The sequence below is a fragment of the Protopterus annectens genome, chromosome 10.part0 (assembly GCF_019279795.1).
Source record: "Protopterus annectens isolate FY-2018-M chromosome 10.part0, PAN1.0, whole genome shotgun sequence".
Lineage (NCBI taxonomy): Eukaryota > Metazoa > Chordata > Ceratodontiformes > Protopteridae > Protopterus > Protopterus annectens.
Genome location: NC_056744.1, coordinates 32386063 through 32405503, shown reverse-complemented (window position 1 = coordinate 32405503; position 19441 = coordinate 32386063). Strand labels below are relative to the sequence as shown.

Genomic DNA, 19441 nt, shown 5'->3' with positions numbered 1-19441 from the left:
ATTGTGCAGGGGGCAAGCTCATCTGCATCTCCCATGGGGGGGAGGCTGCGACCCCACACCCCCTGCATATTATATATACAAATTCTGAGATTGCACTACAGTGAGGAAAAAGGGTAAATTTCCCAGTCCCCACTGTAGTGTGAAGTCCAGTCAGAACGTCATCCTCATATGAGCAAATGAAAACTAGCATTCACTATGGTGGATTCGAACATTTTCAGATCGGCATTAGTGAAACTGGGAACCATGCATTCAACCATCCCAGTTTCATGTAACTGCTGTTCAATATTTTGATAGTAAATCTGTATATATATATATATATATATATATATATATATATATATATATATATTAGTGTGTATATGTGTGTATTTCACACATTTCACCGAAACTCATATCACTGAACACAAATCAACGAAAGCACAATTCACTGAAAACACAATTCTCCGAAACACATGTCACCAAAAATGGTATATGGCCTTGTCCCCACTGTAGGGCGACCCTGGAGTTAGTATATATAGTAAGGGGGGTGGGTGGGGGGGGCAGAGCCCCCCACATATTTCAAGTATGTATCATGTTTAGATAAGAGTAATAGAATGCAATTGCAAGTATGCATGTATAAAGTGTAACACATTTAAAATATGTGGGGGGCGTACCCCCCTACTATATATACTAACTCCAGGGTTGCACTACAGTGGAGACAAGGCCATATACCATTTTCAGTGAAATGTGTTTCGGTGAATTGTGCTTTCAGTGAAAAATGCACACTAATTTAACTTTCGGTGAAATGTGCATTCGGTGAAATGTCCTAGATCCATATATATATATATATATATATATATATATATATATATATATATATATATATATATATATATATATATATATATATATATATATATAAAATTTGATTATCTTATGAAATTGTCACCTCATATAATAATTTACGATTATAATGTGTTTATATACAAGTCACTATCTCAGTTTAAAAAGCAAATGCTTTACATAAGGGGTAGCAGTTCAGCAAGTAAAAAGTGTACATAAGAACACAAACTACATTCCTTTTTGCTTAATATCACATAAGACAAAAGTAATAATTTGAAAATGATTATTCTTAGTAACACTAAGTAGAAGGGAGAAAGAGAGAGAGAGGAGAGGGACATAGTAAATAAAAGATTACTTGCTTCATAATTTCAAAGTTGTATTAAAAACAACTATAGGCATTAATAACAGAATGTCTGTTATAGTCATATTTTTTAAATTCAGATGCTGATTCCTACCACTATGTACTATGAATTTTAAGAAACAATTTCTAAAAAGGGAAAGAATATTTATTTACATAATATATTCTATGATTACATAGTTATTTCTTTATGATAGAGAGGAAAAGAGAAGATAAAGGAAAAGCTAGATAAATAAGATGTTGCTGAGATATATTTAATGCATTTTTGTTTTGTCCTGATCTATTGTGCAGAATATCATAAGAAATCTCACTGTCATTTTAATATTGTGACATAGATGTAGTCGCACAGAAAACTTGCTATTCAATATGATTTTGCTGTCAGTACTTGTAATTTCTGTTACACTGACTATGGTTTTCTAGTCCTACTAATGCATACATTGTAAGATACACGTATATAAGAGATTTAAATACTTGCAGTAGTACTGAACGTGATTAACATTATTCATTTTAATTAATATAACACAAAATTAAACTAATATTTATAATGCATGAAGTTATGGGAAAGAGTACTGGAAGCTAGGTTAAGAAGGGACGTGATGATTAGTGATCAGCAGTATGGTTTCATGCTGGGAAAGAGCACTACAGATGCGATGTTTGCACTGAGAGTGTTGATGGAGATGTACAGAGAAGGTCAGAAGGAGTTGCACTGTGTTTTTGTAGACTTAGGGAAAGCATATGACAGGGCGCTTAGAGAGGAGTTGTGGTATTGTATGAGGAAGTCGGAAGTGTCAGAGAAGTATGTAAGAGTGGTACAGGATATGTACGAGGGTAGTGTGACAGTGGTGACGTCTGTGGTGGGAGTGACAGATGCATTTAAGGTGGAGGTGGGATTACATCAAGGATCAGCTCTGAGCCCTTTCTTATTTGCATTGGTGATGGACAGGTTGACAGACGAGATTAGACAGGAGTCCCCGTGGACTATGATGTTTGTAGATGACATTGTGATCTGTAGTGAGAGTAGGGAACAGGTGGAGAGATGGAGATATGTTCTAGAGAGAAGAGGAATGAAGGTCAGCAGAACTAAGACAGAATATATGTGTGTGAATGAGAGGGAGGATAGAGGAATGGTGAGGATGCAAGGAGTAGAGGTGGCGAAGGTGGATGAGTTTAAATACTTTGGATCAATAGGTCAGAGTAACAGTGAGTGTGGAAAAGAGTGTCAGGAGTGATTTGTGACAGACGAGTACCAGTAAGAGTGAAAGGGAAGGTCTACAAGAGGGTAGTGAGGCCAGGTATGTTATATGGGTTGGAGACAGTGGTACTGACAAAAAGGCAGGAATTTGAGCTGGATGTGGCAGAGTTAAAAATGTTAAGATTTGCACTGGGTGTGACAAGGGTGGACAGGATTAGGAATATGTATATTACAGGGTCAGCCCAGGTTGGAAGGTTTGGAGACAAAGCCAGAGAGGCAAGATTACGCTGGTTTAGACATGTGCTGAGGAGGGATGCTGAGTATATTGGGAAAAAGATGCTAAGGATGAAGCTAACAGGTAACAGGAAAAGAGGAAGGCCTAAGATAAGGTTTATGGATGTGGTGAGAGAGGACATGCGGGTGGTTGGTGTGATGGAGAAAGATGCAGATGACAGGAAGAAATGGAAACAGATGATCCACTGTGGCGACCCGTAACGGGAACAGCCGAAAGAAGATGATAATGATTTATAATAATTTAATACATTGCAGATATAGGTGTAAGTTATACAGTTGTTGAATAATAAGATAATTGAAATTCTTGTTAAAATAGTTCACACTATATTATAATATCATATTGAAAAAGAAAATTTCACCCATAAATTTACTTAAATTATAGAGACCTCATTTACAGTAAGAATTATTACAAAATATATAACATGCATTTTTACTTCCTTTATTTTCATTAACATGATATAGTTATGGAATAGAGAAGGGTAATTAATCCTGGTTATGTTGTTGGGTAGGATGACTTGGATATAATCGCTATCCAAGTCTGGAGTGTTATACTCATTGTGGGGAATGAAAGCTAAAAGAACCTCATGTTTAATATTTTTTGATGTCTAACATTTCATACATTTCATCCATTTGCATTAACATGACGTCCACTGTGTTTATTGTTATTTCCATGCACTATTCAAATGGTCTACTCATATTGTCACATCTTAAAACTCCAAACTAATCAAACAAAATATTTTTTGGGTTACAATGATGACAAATTTAAAGTGTATTTCAAGTAATATTAATGGACTGAATAATTGTTGCAAAAGGATTAATTTAAATAAATATTTAAAATTGTTTTCTTCCCAGGCCATATTCATTCAAGAAACTCATCTATTAACAAATGATATAGATAGACTAATAAACATTATACTGTAATTTCTGGTTCTCAGTATAATCAAAAAAGAAGAGGAGTAGGTATTTTGTGGAAAAATTCTATACCTATACCAAATATATTGAACACATATAGTGATGATAAAGGTATGTTTTGTTTAACATGACCTCAAGTGAAATACCAAAAAATGCATCAGCATCCCCTTTGGGGAGAGTGACATCCCCACAAATTATCACATTAATAACAATGTCCTGAGTATGCAATCAGTCATGAGTGATTTGGCCACCCAAGTGATAACAACCTGACATTTGACCACCATATTGCTTCCATTGTAAGGAAAGCATTCTACATGGCCCACCTCATAAGTAAGGGTATCTCATCCAGGGACAAGGAGGTCATAACATCCCTGTATTCTTCCCATTATAAGGCCCATTACTTGAGTGCAATGCCACTTTCAGTATGTATCTTGCAAATCACATGCAGAAGCTGGAGAGACTATAGAGGTTCCTCAGCAGAAGAATCTAGGGCCTCAAGCATCTAACATACACAGATATACTAAAAGCCCTATTGCTCTACTCAGTTTCATACAGACTTTTCAGATATGACCTCCGTCTGGCATACAAGGTGATCGCGATCCCCGCATTCATGGGACTGCTGCATATCCGCAAGTCAAGCTCCACACACGTGACTTCAACCTGGTCTGTAACATTGTTGGCAGGACACATTTGTGTCCCAGAGACTCCCCCATCTATGGAATAGACTCCAACTCCATGTCAAGCAGAGTACCTCTTTACCCCTTTTAAGTGCAACCTAAATAACTGGATGGGAAACAGAAAATACACCCCTGGGAATCCATCCATGTCCCTGCTGCACAGGGGCATCAGGTACTGAATTGTCTAAACATGGGCTAAACTCTTGGCTAGGCTTATTAGGGCCTTGGGGCCAATAACCTAGTAACGTCCTATGATCCTATGATTTAGTAACCTTAGAAATTATTGGAAAGATGTACACTTTCTTAACAACTATTGAATACCTGGTATAGGTGTTAAAACAGTCAAACTCCAGCTTGATCAGATCATCCAACATTCAAAGGGTAGCCTAATTTTGGCAGGAGATTTTAATTGTATATTAAATGATAAAGATACTAACACTAAGTGGAAGTGTAGAATATCAGCTACAGCCAAAGCATTAATAAATGTCATTAATTTATTTAATATCAAAGATATTAATGAATTTACAGTCAATGATTCACTCCTTTTACCCATTTCTCAAATAGACAAGGAATGCAATTAAGAATTGATAGAGTCTGTGTATCAAGTGACCTAACTACGAACTTGGATAAAGTTAAAGTAGTTCCATGCCAGTTTCTGATCATAATCCCATAGCATTTAAATTATTTTTGAAACATAATAACAATATCCACATTAAAAGAATACTGGCATATGTAACCAACTTGAATTCTTCAACAAAGAGATACAGACTTGCATTGAACTTAATAATACTAAAGACATATCAAAAGTTTATATATGGGATGCTCTAAAATCTTATTTAAATGAAAAAAATATAAATTGGTACTCATTAAAAAAAAAGCTATGCAATAAGGATTTACTTGAAATAAAGAGAAAAATTGTTAAACTAAAATTAGAAGGCCAGATGACAATAATAGCTAAATGAAATAAATGAATAAACTACAAAACAAATAAATTTAGAAAAGATTAAACTAATAAATTACTCTATAAATCCAAAAGCTATGCAAAAAATAGCCTTTATAGCAAAAATGATAATTAAATCAAACCACATCAAAGAAGTATAAACAGTTGATAAAAAGAAAAAAGTCACTGTGATAGAAGATATCCTAAGGGAATTTAGAACTCATTTTAGTAAAATTAATCAATTTAATCCAGCAATGGATCTAGAGGATGCAATTAAAACTTTTATTAGGAATTATGCTAAAAATAAATCGACAGATGAACAATTGAAAACAATAGACAGGCCTGTACTGATATTAGAACTTAAAAATCAAATAAATAAGCTAAAACCTAACAAAGACTCAGGCAATGATGGCATAATACCAGAAGTTTATAAGCTAATGCCTAAGAATGCTTTAAACATTTTACTTCATGTTTTTTACTTTATTAAAGATTTAACAATAGTCCCACCTTCATGGAAATGTATGCTTATATCTCATATTTTGAAAACAGACAAGGATCCAGCCAAATGTTCTTCTTCTAGACCAGTTTCACTATTTAATTGTTGATTGCAAAATATTCACATCTATAATTGGCAGCAGAATTCAACAATTCCTTCCATATTTAATCAGTAATGATCAAAACTGGATTTATAAAAAACAGAAATACTTACAATAATATCAAAAGAACGTTAACTATAATTGGTTATGCTAATAACATAAAGGATAATTTAACTTTAGTAAGCCTAGACATCAACAGTGTTTTTGACACAGTTAATTGGAACTATATTTTATTGGTTTTGGAAGAATGTAATTTCTCAAAGGATTTTCTCAACTTATAAAAATTATTTATAATAATTCCTTAGCTTATATAATAATAGGTTCTTATGTTTTGGAATAAATTTCAATTACTAAAGGAACAAAGGAAGGTTGTCCATTGTCACCCTTCATATTTACCTTGATTATGGAACCAGCTATGAATTACATAAAATAAAAAAACAGAAATTAAAGGAGTAGAAATAAATTGCAATCTAAACTCGAAAATACTTTTGTTTGCAGATGATATTCTGTTGACATTGAATGATAAAAATTCTCTTAATTCTCTTTTTGAGGCTATTGAACATTTTCAGTCTAAATCTGGTCTTACGTTTAATGAAGACAAAACAAAAATTGTATATATACATTATTATATATCTGACATGAAAAAAAGATTTTCTAAATATATAGTTAAAGATAATAAAATAAAATATGTAGGAAAAAGTTTAACTAAAAACATTAAATATATAAATTATAGTAACAGTCTAGATAATATTAAAAATCTTACTAATAAATGGAACAAATTTCTATTTACAGTAGAAGAGTTACTTTTAATAATAAAAATGATAATATTACCAAATATATTTATAATACAATCATTAGCTCTTCCTACCCCTAAACAATATATAAGATAGTTTAATTCCTTAATGCTTAGATTTCTTTGGCATCCCCCAAAAAACTAGCTTGGTCCTTAATCATTTAAGAAGTTGGTCTTATGGGGAGACTAGGACAACCTGATTTAGAATTAGATTCCTTATCCACTATTAAAAGATAATGATTTTTTTGAACAAATAATTATATAGCTAAATGGAAAGACATATAAGAGAGTTGTTGCTGTTTGGCTTTCATCTTTTTCCCGGTAAGTGGTCGCCACAGCGGAACTCCTTTCCGCTAATGATTGGCAGTAGATTTTTACAAAACGTCGAGGTGCCAGCTCGACGCCCAACCTTCAACGAAGGCACGCCTATTTATGCACGCATGTCTTTCGAACGCTACCTAACCATGGGGAGGACATGCAGATTCCACACAGAAGGCACTCCCAAGCCAAGCCGAAAATCGAAAGAGAGAACCCCTTGCTGTGAGGTAACAATGCTACCACCGTACGTGTTTAAAATCTAACCATCTAATATACGCACACCATAATAAGGTAACTGACAATAACTTTCTTTGGTTATTAAAAGATTATATTTTGGAAAATCAAAATAGATTAATAAATTAATCTTATATTTTCATTATATCAATCAACTTTAGACATCTGTACACAAAAATTCAGAATATAAAGCTTGGCTATTCTTAACATTTCCATTTCAGGAAATCCTTCTACGTGGCACACCTCATCACAAAAGGTTTCTCATCCAGGAAAAAATAGGTCATTGTTCCCCTCTAGTCATCACTCATTAGATCCAATATAGAGTACAATGCCCCTTTTGATATGTACCTCACAAGACATCTACAACAACATGAAAGGCAGCAGAAATACCTCACAAGGAGGATTACCAGCCTCAAACAGTTGCCCTATGCAGACTGTCTCAAAAATCTCCACCTTTACTCTGTCACATATCACCTGCTCAGAGGCGATCTCTGCCTAACAATCAAAGCTATGTCAAACCCAGAGCTGTTGGACATGCTCCACTTAAATAAATCCCAATCCCTCTGAGCTACACACTCTGGGTACCTAAACCTTGTCACCACAATAAATAGAACATGCTGGAGGGATAGGGTCCTGTTCCAGAGACTTCCCATACTCTGGAACAAACTACCTATCCATATCAAACAAAGCTCCTCATTAGCACTCTTCAAGAAAAATATTGATTGGATGGGAAATATGAAATTCATCCTGGGGATCACTTCTGTGGCTCTGCTGAACAGGGGCAAGGGTAAATCATTTTCTTGGGTGGCAAAAGCCAGGGTACCTTTTTGGCTAGGCTTAAATAGGGCCTAGGGCCAATAGCCTCATACCTAAATATGAACCTATAGCATATGCACAAAACAATATAAGTACATTCAACACAACCACAATGTCTACACTTGGAAAAATCTAATATATTGGTATCAGTTAATGGATAAAGAAAAAAATACATTCTCTAGATTTTATCTTAAAAAATTAATTTAAATAATGAAATGTGGTTAGAAATTCAAAATTGTAGCTATTCAATAGACAAGAGAATAAACTTAATGTAACCACAAAAAAGTTCCAAAATTTATAGAACTTTTAACTATACTGACACATCAAAATATTACAGAAAAGGGACTTCTATCTAAAACCGTTATAGATGATTAAAATTAAAACAGAATATTACAAGGAAAATTATTGGGAATATCAGGACTATTTTACATCCATTAATAACTATTACCCATAAAACAAACCACTCCATCCTTAAAATGGAAACTATTTTCTTGGAAATGTATACATAAAGCATTCATTACACCTCATAAAATAGAATTAATATCCAAAAAGAAAGTTTGATACTGGAGATGTAAATTGAACATTAAAGCAGATTGACAACATACGATTTATGAATGTATTGTAATTAAACCATTTTGGAATGATGTTAATTCTTTTTACAGGCTCTATTCAGCAACAATTTTACATTAAATAAATCATTAATTTTATTTATACCCCAATTCCTTCATGTGTTAAAACAATAAATCACTCTCTTCTTTGGAGTGTCTTGTCAATCACAAGGAAAGTGATCACCAAAAATTGCAAAAGTGAATTGACTTCATCAATAAAAGAATTTCTCAACATTGTAACAAAACTTTGTCATCTAGAGCTATTGTCAATCAAGGAAAGAACAACTAGAACCACCACTTCTTATAATTCATGGAGGAAACTCAACTGTTAAACAAGCAGGCATTGAATAATTAGAAATGAAAGACAAATTCATAAATTATTTTAATTTCTCAACCTTTTTTATTTTAGTAGATACTTTGTAAATAGTTGTTTTGTTTATTCATGCATTATTTGCTTTTTTTCTGTATCTATGCAATTTATATATATATTGTAATGTTAATTTTGTTATTCATTCATAAACCTTAATAAAAATATTTAGAAAATAAAGAAAAACTAACTTCCTGGTTTCATGATTTAGCCTACATCCTTTTATAAAACACTAATAGGCCACTAGTTTTTCATTAATCTATCTAATGCAGTCAGTTGCATCACTAATAAATGTAAGAATTTTACAATCACAAATTGAAGATTACACACATTTAAAGACATAGTTCAGGTTTTCAAAGACATGACATTAAAAGTATTCTGTAAATTATGCTATCATTTTTTTTATTCAAAAGAAAACTTTTTCATCAAAAGAAAAGTATTACTTGTGATTTGTTTTATTGATTTTTTTATTTTTCGTAGAAATTATTTCTCTTGAATTTTGACCTTGTTGGGTTTTTTTGATAAAGCAAACTGAGTATGTACTTGTATAATTGTAAATACATAGCATACTTACTGAGGTGATAATTCCCCAAAATATTACAATATATATACACATGCAAATATTCCTTGTCTGTAAGGCATACTATAAGTTTAGTGTTTAAAACTTTATAATGTACTGTCTGTTATGTCTGCAAAAAAAATCTCTGTACCAGATAGAGAATGAACTGATGAGGGAAATATTTTGAACATTTTGATCTGAGTTATACAGTATAAGGCATATATATATATATATATATATATATATATATATATATATATATATATATATATATGCATACCTTCAAAGCTGCCAAAATATACTTAATGTACCATAACTGAACAGTCTTTTTGGAACATTGCATAAATAATGCAAACTTTCTGGTTGTACATATATTCTGCATTGCTCACACTTCATAAAGATATTCTTAGTTAATAGCACATACAAATTAATTTAGCATCAATTGTACATACTTCTTATAACTAGGTTACTTGATGAAGTTATTTAAAAATTAAACAATGTACACATTGTTATAAAACTGTTACACTTCACCAAGCCAAAATATACATTGTCTCAAACAAAAGGAAGTTGGAATGAATGCTGCAGGTTTTCTTTTCTATTTGTTTTTGCCTGTCTGTATACATACTAATATAACATAACAAGGATATCAACTTGTTACTTGTAGATGGTCAGCATATGTAGTCTACATCAATAAATATAGCTGATATAAGACAGCTGCCTACATCCATCATATTTCTCCCAGAATCCCAAGCTGATTTTAAAGCTTTTAATGTCTCAGCTTCTACCCCTATTCTAGTAATTAGTAATTAATTCCACTTGTCAAACACATTGTCTTTTGAAAAAAAAGTGCTTTAAAATATCATGGAAGTTGCATTGCTATCACAGTGTTAGCAGGATTTGCTACACAGAGGCCCATCGATGATGATCACTATAACTGTTTATTACTATAAAACATTATATTCATAATCCAGGTGTGATTTTCTATGTCCATTCACTTTAATTTTCCTAAAAAGATTCATTACCCCATCCTAGGTCTAAATTATTGGTACTCAGTCATTAAAGTCAGAACAAATAATACTTTCTTCATGCTGTTTTAGCACAGGATAACTGGCCTATACTGGGAAGACTACATATCTGCCCCATACTGTAAGGACTGCACATCTGGGAATCTTTTATGTGGTTGTGCTTCAGTGGGATTTTTTATGGTTTTGCCCACATTATGTCTATGACAGAAATTAAAATGTCACTTGGAGAGACAGCCTTCTCCTTCCTCATATATTTGGAATAAGATGTAGACTGCAGTAGGTATAAGAGCATCCTAAAAAGCATCTTATACTGAAGAGTCTGCATGAGGGCCATGGATGACACCCATGTCCTTATCATATTATGCATGAGTACACAAAGAGTGTGAATCGGTCATATGTATTAAAGAGCACTGTTGTGTTAATATTGTATTTTACTTTATCATACAATTATCACTGCAACAACTTTCATCTGTTTTAGTGTATGATACTATTGTTATTACTGTAATTGGTTTTATCCTTATTTTTTATACCATCGTTACTGTACAAACTTTTATCCTTTACATATATTTTTAATTAAATGTTAGCAATTCTCTGCAAACAACGTACATGAAGTTCTTGTGTATGACACCTAACAAAATGGATTAACTATGATTCTTCACATTTTGCCATCATCTGTTTATTATGATCATGTATCCTGCTTCTGTTTTCCACTGCCTGTTGGATCATGTCATGACAAAACATAGGTTTGACCCAGGAAATATGTCATACAGCACTGGTGATGCCACTCCATCAAGGTGGCCCTACTACCAGCCATGGAAACTAGAGGCCCATCAGCCCAATGAGTCTCATTTCATAACAGATTGCTTAGCATAGATATTAAAAATCTCATCAGGTTGCATCCATAGAAATCTAGTTATGTAAAAGGCAGATCTTGTTTAATGAACCTGGTAAACTTGTTTGAAAAGGTAACACAAGCAGAGTGGTCACACTTTACATATAGCCTACGTTGATCTGGACAAAGCTTTTGATGCTCTCCTCATGACAGCATAGTTAATATGCTAAATGTGTAACAAGTAGACCCATCTGGTAAGATGGAGAGTGAACTGGATAAAAGACAGAAGCCATGTGATGTGCGCAGCAGAGGCAGCATCAGAAATCATGAAGATGGCCAAATGGTGATCTGCAGGGTTCAGTGCTGGGATAGTTTTTTTCAGTATTTACTTCTCCATCCTACAGACTAAAAATAAATACATATGGCTAACCAAGAAAACCAACAGCAGGAAGTAACACTTGCTAATGCTTGGAGTATTAAAATTTGAATTTAATTAAATGCTAAAGAATGCAGCATTGTCACATTTGGTAGGTACACCATCCTCCAAGTATACAGCATTGACAATACCCCAGTACAAAATGGAAATGTAGTTCGAGACCTGGGAACCTTGTTGATAATTCCATCTTCCTCTGATCTCCATGCACCAATAGCTGCCAGGAAATCCTTCTACTTGGCACTGCTGATTGCCAAGGGAATATCATCCCGATATAAAGCGATTATGGTCTCCTTGTATTTCTCACTAGTCAGACCACTTATAGAATACAACACCTGATTTGGAATGTACCTCATCAGACATATCAAACAGTTGGAAAGACCTCAGAGGTTCCTAACCAAGAGAATCACAGGCTTAAAGGCCCTAATATACCAGACAAGACTAGAAGAACTAGTCTCTTTTTTGTGCTTTATAGGCTCATTGGGGGAGGCATAAGCCTTGCCTTCCATGCAGTCAGGGATCCAGTAGTCTAGGATCTCTTGTACCTTTACAAATCAGTCCCACAAATAGCACAACAGAATACCTAAACCTGTTTCAGCAGAGCAGTATAAGAAGGTGGATAGACAGATTCATTAATCAGTGTCTCCCTCACTTCTAGAATAAAGTCTACCTGTAGATAAGCACTGTGATATGCTACCTTCCTTCAAATGGGACCTGGATAATTGTATGTGTATTTATAAATTCACCCCAGGCTTGACTGTCCTATTCCTTCTTGAGAGGGGAGGTACAGTCTAGGGTGGGACTAAAACTCAGCAACTCTAAATGTCCTATGAATGCTATGAAAAGTCCCAGGATAAGTTCACACACCTCATAAACAAACACTTACCTGAATATGACTGTCATATGGAAATTGAAATGATGCGTTCCATGGAAAGTTGGTAAATGAAAGAGGTGAATAGAACAAAAACATAATTTAGCACACAAACGATATTTTGTTTGACTCAGACATAATAGAAACTATACAGTATAAGTTGGTTAGTATGACAGTTTTGCAGCAGAGCTAAAATACTTTGCGGGTCATTCAAGAACATCAGTTCAGTTGCTTTATCTTTATTTGCTGTGCAAATAATTACAGGAAGGAAGCACATAGCCACAAGAAATGTAAGCTGAAACTGGAGGAAAAGCTACATTAGTATAAGAAAATATTTTTTGTTTGTTCTGAAGTTCTGGTGATGTTCAAGAAAGAATATTGCCTCTTTGGTACAGGATAGCCAGAAATGATCTCTTATTCACGAAGCATAATTCAAAGGCTCCAGATGGATGTAATGGGAGTCATCATATTTTTATCAGGTAAGATATCATTCTAGAATAAAACAAACTTTAAAATGTAAATTCTTTGTGGGAACAATTAGTGTCACCTGGCTGGTTAGGCACTGTTCTTGAGTTAGGTATATTTGTTTTGTAAACCTCTGACTTGTGCAGAACTGCACTATTTATTTATTTTTATCTCCTGCATTTTGTACAGATTTAGAGTCACTATGTAAGAAAGGAGAGGAAAAGAACATGGCATACATACATGTTCTGTAACAATATAACTAGCTGAATTGCATTTGTGGTTTACTCCTTATGTCAGAATCAGGTTACTCAGAATTATGTACTAAAAATCAAAATAAGTTTATTAACATCTGTGTACTTAATCATCTCAGTAAAAGAATGGATGTGGGATCTGAATACCTTTCTGTCAGTATGAGTGGGTTATTCCAGTGTAAAGATGCTTGTAAATAGGCATGTGACAGGAGTAAGTCATTCACTGACTTTTTTTTTCTAATCTGTTATATATCATATTATTCCTCGTTATGTTACTCTAGAAGAAAATCATTAAATGCACACTGAATTAATCATAAACCTGTATTCTGTGTAAATGGAGATGCAGTTGTTCCCAGGCCAGTGAGCTGAGTTGGGCTAAAATGCCATTTATTAATTTAGTGGCATTCACATTGTCACAAGGGCAACATTTCATATTACCCAGACATTAGAATGATTATAAATCACTCCACTGTGCAGCTGGACATAGGCACTGACACCTAGTCCAACGACACTTACACACAAAAAATGCACATGCACACATACTCAAATGCACACAAAATCACACAAATACAGATAGATACTTATACTAGTTTCACAATGGCCAGGCAAATGCAATATTCTCATTTGCACACTGTCCAAGTGCCCTTACACATGGAGTGACACACAAATATACACACTCATACTCTCAGACTTCCATTCAGACACAGAATGAGTTACCTAGAGCTAGCATTCTGGGCAGGGTGAAATAGCTCTGATTCTCTGTACTGTTTCACACAATAAACAGCCATAGGTAAGTGCTGTAAGAATGTAGTATACACTTTTGCGTTTGGACTTCTGCCCTCCTGAGCACTTTCACAGTTCACGTATCTGTGAAGCTCATACTATACAAGTTCTTGAACTGTGCAACACACTGCAATGTTCATTTACAAAATACCCTTCCATGTGCTACCACATTAGAATAGAGTTTCTTTATACTTTGCTGCCTAAATCACACAGTGCTATTTTTAGATGGTAGGAGTCCATGACTGTGAAGAGTCTAAGAAGTATGCAAAATAGCTTGTGCGTGTCCTGCATACTTTGCAATTGACTGTGAAGGCAGACTCTTGTGACCATCAGTAAGATAAAGAAGGGTAGTATTTATAAGCTTTCATTGTCTTTGTATAAAGTAATGGGTAGAGTTTGTTTAAAAAACTAAATCTATGAAACAAAATTGCAACAGTATCAGACAGACTTAAATTATTTAGAAGAAGTTAAAAAGGTGTCAGTTAAAGCAGCAATATCTGCAATTATTTTCTTTCACATTGTTGATACCGGAATCTGTAGTATTAACAGAACTATGGTTTTGAAAATGTAATTACTGGCACTGTATGGGGATTATAATTATCTGATTTCAGTCACATGACTTTTTAAAAAAGGAAACAAAACCCTTGCTATCAGGATTTAGACTTATCGACTTTTAACCACAAAATGAATGCTGGGTGCAGGACAACACAAAATTTGAGTCTCTGACTAAAAGTAAAATAATTATTCAAACTTTATTAAATATAAAAGCAAGAATCATTAGACACTTTCATCCCAGAACACGGGCCTCCATCAGAATAATCAAGCAAAAAATCCACTTCCTTATATACAATACCCAACAATTAACTTATTCAATTAATCAATTAAATTAAATTAAAGTGATACATATTGCAAACCTTCTTACAGGTTATTAATTTGTGCATAATACAATTCAATGTAATGAGAAAATTCACAACTGATAACTAAACACTGCCTACATAAATGTAATTAATGAGAAAATTTACTGAAAACTGAATGTTGCCTACGTAAATGTATACATATATATATATATATATATATATATATATATATATATATATATATATATATATATATATATGGGTCTACTTTACATGATCTACTGTTCAGAAAGCCGACTTTCATATGGCCAAGACCATATGATCGACTTTCAAAAAGCTGACCATGTAAACTAAACACATAAAACACAACAAACATTTAGCTTAAACTGTTAGCAGGGGGGCATAGTCCCCCTGGACCCCCGTGGGGGGGCTCCCCACCTACACCCCCCTTAACTTCAATATACCAACTCCGGGATCGCACTACAGTGCGGAAGAAGGAAATTTTCCTAGCTAGAAAATTATTTATTCTTGTGATGATTTTTATATAGCTAACATATCTATCTATATATTAATATTTTTTATATTCAGTTATATTCAGCATTGAATGCATTTTGAAGTCTCACTGTATTGCTGTTTGGAGGTTTGTGATATATATATTGCTTTAAGTTGATTTAATTTAATTGATTAATTGAATTAGTTAAATGTTGGATAAGGAAGTAGATTTTTTTGTTTGATTATTCTGATGAAGTCCTATGTTTAGGGATAAAAAGTGCTTAATGATTCATTGTTTTATATTTAATAATGTTTGAGTAACTATTTTACTTTTAATTCAAGACACATATTTTGTGCTGTCCTGCACCCAGCATTCCGTTTTTTTTTTTTTTTTATTTCCAAATGCCATTCCATTTCTTTGGCTTATCAGCTTTTATTTATCATTCTGCATGATTTTTCAGTGTACCACCAAGTTATAAAGAAGTAATGCATAACTGTTTATATTATATTTCACAAAATAAAATGCTGATTACTTTTAAAATTACAATTATGGAATAAAAAACAGGTTCATTTTCACATTAAAAGGTCAAGTCAGAAAATTAAATAATTTCCAGAAACCAGTAGTGATAACTTAGGAAAAAAAAATAGAGAAACTATTAAAGAAGTACCTTTGTAGAAAAAGAAAAGGATTTAAGGAATACATTTCTAATGTTCAGACTGAGTGATAGAAGAGTGTAATGATGGTTAGGGAAAAATGAAAAATAGTAAAGAGAGAAATGCAAAAAAATGGAGATGACTGGTTGAGTTATTGCATTTGTGCACATTTATTATTACATTTATTATTTAATTTTAGGAACTTTTCTTTGCTTAGCCAATTTTTCCCTTTTGTAGAATGGGGGTTTATGTAGAATCACATTTGTCCTGGTGGTAAATACTGTTAGGAAGAATAGAAGCAGAATCAGTCATTTTCTGCAGGAGAAACAGATATTTCAACATATGCCGTGCAAAAGGCATACTACAGGAGTGTCTACAGTGAACCTTATGTTGACCACTGTTGACAGACACTAAAGGAATGACACCGATAAAATTAACAATAAAATCTTGACTTTTAAATATAGACTACCTATAACCCACCACACTTCTGCAATTTGATTAACCTAACTCTGAAGTTATGTGACCTTGTAGGAAAAGGGCACGATGTTCTCCAGATGTTGTGCAGTCTCTGACTTCTGATGAATGTCAGAACTAAGACATCTGACCCACCGATCTTCAAGTATCTGAAAGTTCAGCTTTTGATTTTTAGTATTTTGAAGGGGAATCCCATGTGGCATATGTTGTATAATGTAACCATTCACAAGTGTACTTGTTTATGCATCCAATCTGTGCACTTGCAGGTCTACACATATCGCACACAGAATGTAACTGCTATGGTTACCTGAGTAGATCATGGAATTCTGTATTTAATCTGTATTTAATTATTTATAGAGCTATGGTGTTTCAGAGAGTACAAAATGGACTAAGTACCAGATGCCATTGCAGAATGCCATGTACATAGCATGGACTTACCACTGCACATTGCAGCCCTTCTCTTCTGGCCACCCTAGCCATAGTTTCTGTGAGTTTATAGATACAACAGCCTATGGTCCTGTTTGTACATTGCACTTCTGCTACATTTAACTTCTCACCTTGGACATTGCTGATTTTGCCACCAAGAAATTACTCCAGGATCCATTCTTATCAGTGAGGGAGGCATTAGAATACCAATGCACCCAAAATGCTAAAGCCTTAAGATACATATAGGAGGAACAACCTTACCATGGACAAGGTGAAAGTCTTCAAGAATCAAGCCCCAGCCATTTCAGAATACTATCCACTAGGCTTGCCCTAATATCTTTCCCCAGGACTACCCTCATTCTTTTTTCCTCCTGTGCAATGTTTTCATTTGAGCCTGTAGCATGATTTTCTGTATTACCTCTATCTGTAGATCTATTTGCCTACTGCCTTTCATGCCAGAAATTTCCTGTAAGCCAACTAGGAATTATGTAGCAAAATGAAAACGCATTCTGTAAATCTGTGCTATGCGGCTTGGCTTGAAACCTCATCCATCTTTCATTGATAATTTACAGGTAAAATAAAAATACAAAACTTCAAGTTATGTTCTTCATTGGGGAACCCAGGAAAGACTGAATTTTAAAAGGTAGAAAGTCATATATTTCAGCACGTAGTTTTTCTCACTAGTTTCAGATTACAAGGTGATATCTGAAGGATTGTAAAACAGGAAGCATGAGATTCTTTAAATTTACTCCTGGATAATGGGAATGGTTGAATAAAGATCTACAGGCTGTTTGTTTTGTTTATTTATTTATTCATTTATTTATTCACTCATTTATTCATTTCCATTTCTTGACTGGGAATAATCCAACTGAGCTAAAGCCTCATTTTTAGCAGACACCAGATTCATAACATAGGATCTATCTTATACAAAGACACATTGCTGTAGGCCTAGCCTGATGAGATTTTTAATATGGAAATTTATCAGGTTATTTGTAATATGTTCTACGACATTGCAGGTGATACTCTTCAGGCTGATGGGCCTAAAATTCCTTGGGTCCATAGTGGGACCACCCTTTTGGAGTGACATCCCCACTGGTGTGCACCTTACCTTCATGGCAGAGTCTGTTGCTAGGCTTAGGTTAAAAAGTTTATGGAGTGTCTCTGCCATGACATGTTTAGTACTGCTTATCAAATACGTTCATAGGTTCATATGTGTGTACTAGGCTAATGGCCCTGGAGCCTTTACAACCCTAGCATTGTGCCGCCCAACGTTGGTTCCCAGTGCCTCTATCAAGTACAGCCAGTGGACTGATCCCTGGGGTGAACTTTCTATTTTCCATCCACTCATCAGGATTTCTCTTGAAGAGGGCCAGTGAGGTGCTTTGCTTGACATGTATGGGAAGTCTGTTCCAGAGCATGGGCAGTTTCTGGGTTATGAACCTGTCCGTCCAGCATGTTCTGTTGATTGTGGTAATGAGGTTGAGGTCTCTAGAGCATGTGGTGTGGTGGGATTGGGATTTCTTTAGATGTAACATTTCTAACAGAGCTGGGTCAGACATGGCTTTGTAAGTCAAGCAGAGATCGCCTCTTAGTAGACGATATGAGACAGAGAATAGCTGGAGTTTTTTTGAGTCTGTCCATGTAAGACATGTGTTTAAGGCCTAGGATCCTCTTCATGGGGTACTTCTGTGGCCTCTTCAGCTGTTGCATGTGTCTAGTGAGGTACATGCCAAATGGGGCATTATACTCTATGACTGGTCTAACAAGGGAGGAGTAGAGAGAGATGATGACCTCTTTCTTCTGTGATGCAAATCCCTTGGTAATGAGATGTGCCACATAGAAGAACTTTCTGACCACTTTGTCCCCAGATCTCTTATAACGCCTTCAGTGGGTATACTATCCAGGTTCATAGGTGAATATTAGGCTAACTGCCCTGGAGGGTCATTTTAAGCCTAACCAACAATTAGAGGTCAGAATCAAACCCTGTAACTTGTGCTTATAAGGCAAAAATCTTAACCATTACACCATATCCACCCACCAGTCCCATGGAGAAGCGTTTTTGGTCTTGGACAACACTTTCGATATATGTCCTTTAGTAATGATGGGAGTATTAAAAATTCAGGGATTGAAGGGTTTAGATAGTAATTTCCAGAGTAAAACTCTCACTGAAGTTATTTGATAGTATATTGGCAATATTCACTGGTATTGACCAGGCAGTGCCATTTTGTATCAGTTCAGTTTAATATTTCTTAGCTTCCTAAAATAGTTAAAAAAAGATTTGTAGTAGTCCTTGGCTTCATATGTTAACCTAAGTTCATGGGCTGCTTTAGTAAATTTAAAAGAATTTTTTAAATTAAAATGTTATCAAATTTCTGATACACTCCTTGATGGG

At 34.4% G+C, this 19441-nt stretch overlaps 2 protein-coding genes across 3 annotated transcripts in view; one reads left to right on the top strand and one right to left on the bottom strand.

Moving 5' to 3' along the window:
• Nucleotides 1–19441, bottom strand: part of RAB37 (RAB37, member RAS oncogene family) — a 2500291-nt gene that overhangs the window by 1634189 nt on the left and 846661 nt on the right. The window lies entirely within an intron of this gene.
• Nucleotides 12994–19441, top strand: part of LOC122812926 (CMRF35-like molecule 3) — a 247589-nt gene continuing 241141 nt past the window's right edge. For both annotated transcript variants that reach the window (XM_044084988.1, XM_044084987.1), the window contains exon 1: nucleotides 12994–13126. In XM_044084988.1, coding sequence (XP_043940923.1) covers nucleotides 13054–13126 — 73 coding nt within the window. In that variant the 5' untranslated portion in view covers nucleotides 12994–13053. The remainder of the gene's footprint in view (nucleotides 13127–19441) is intronic.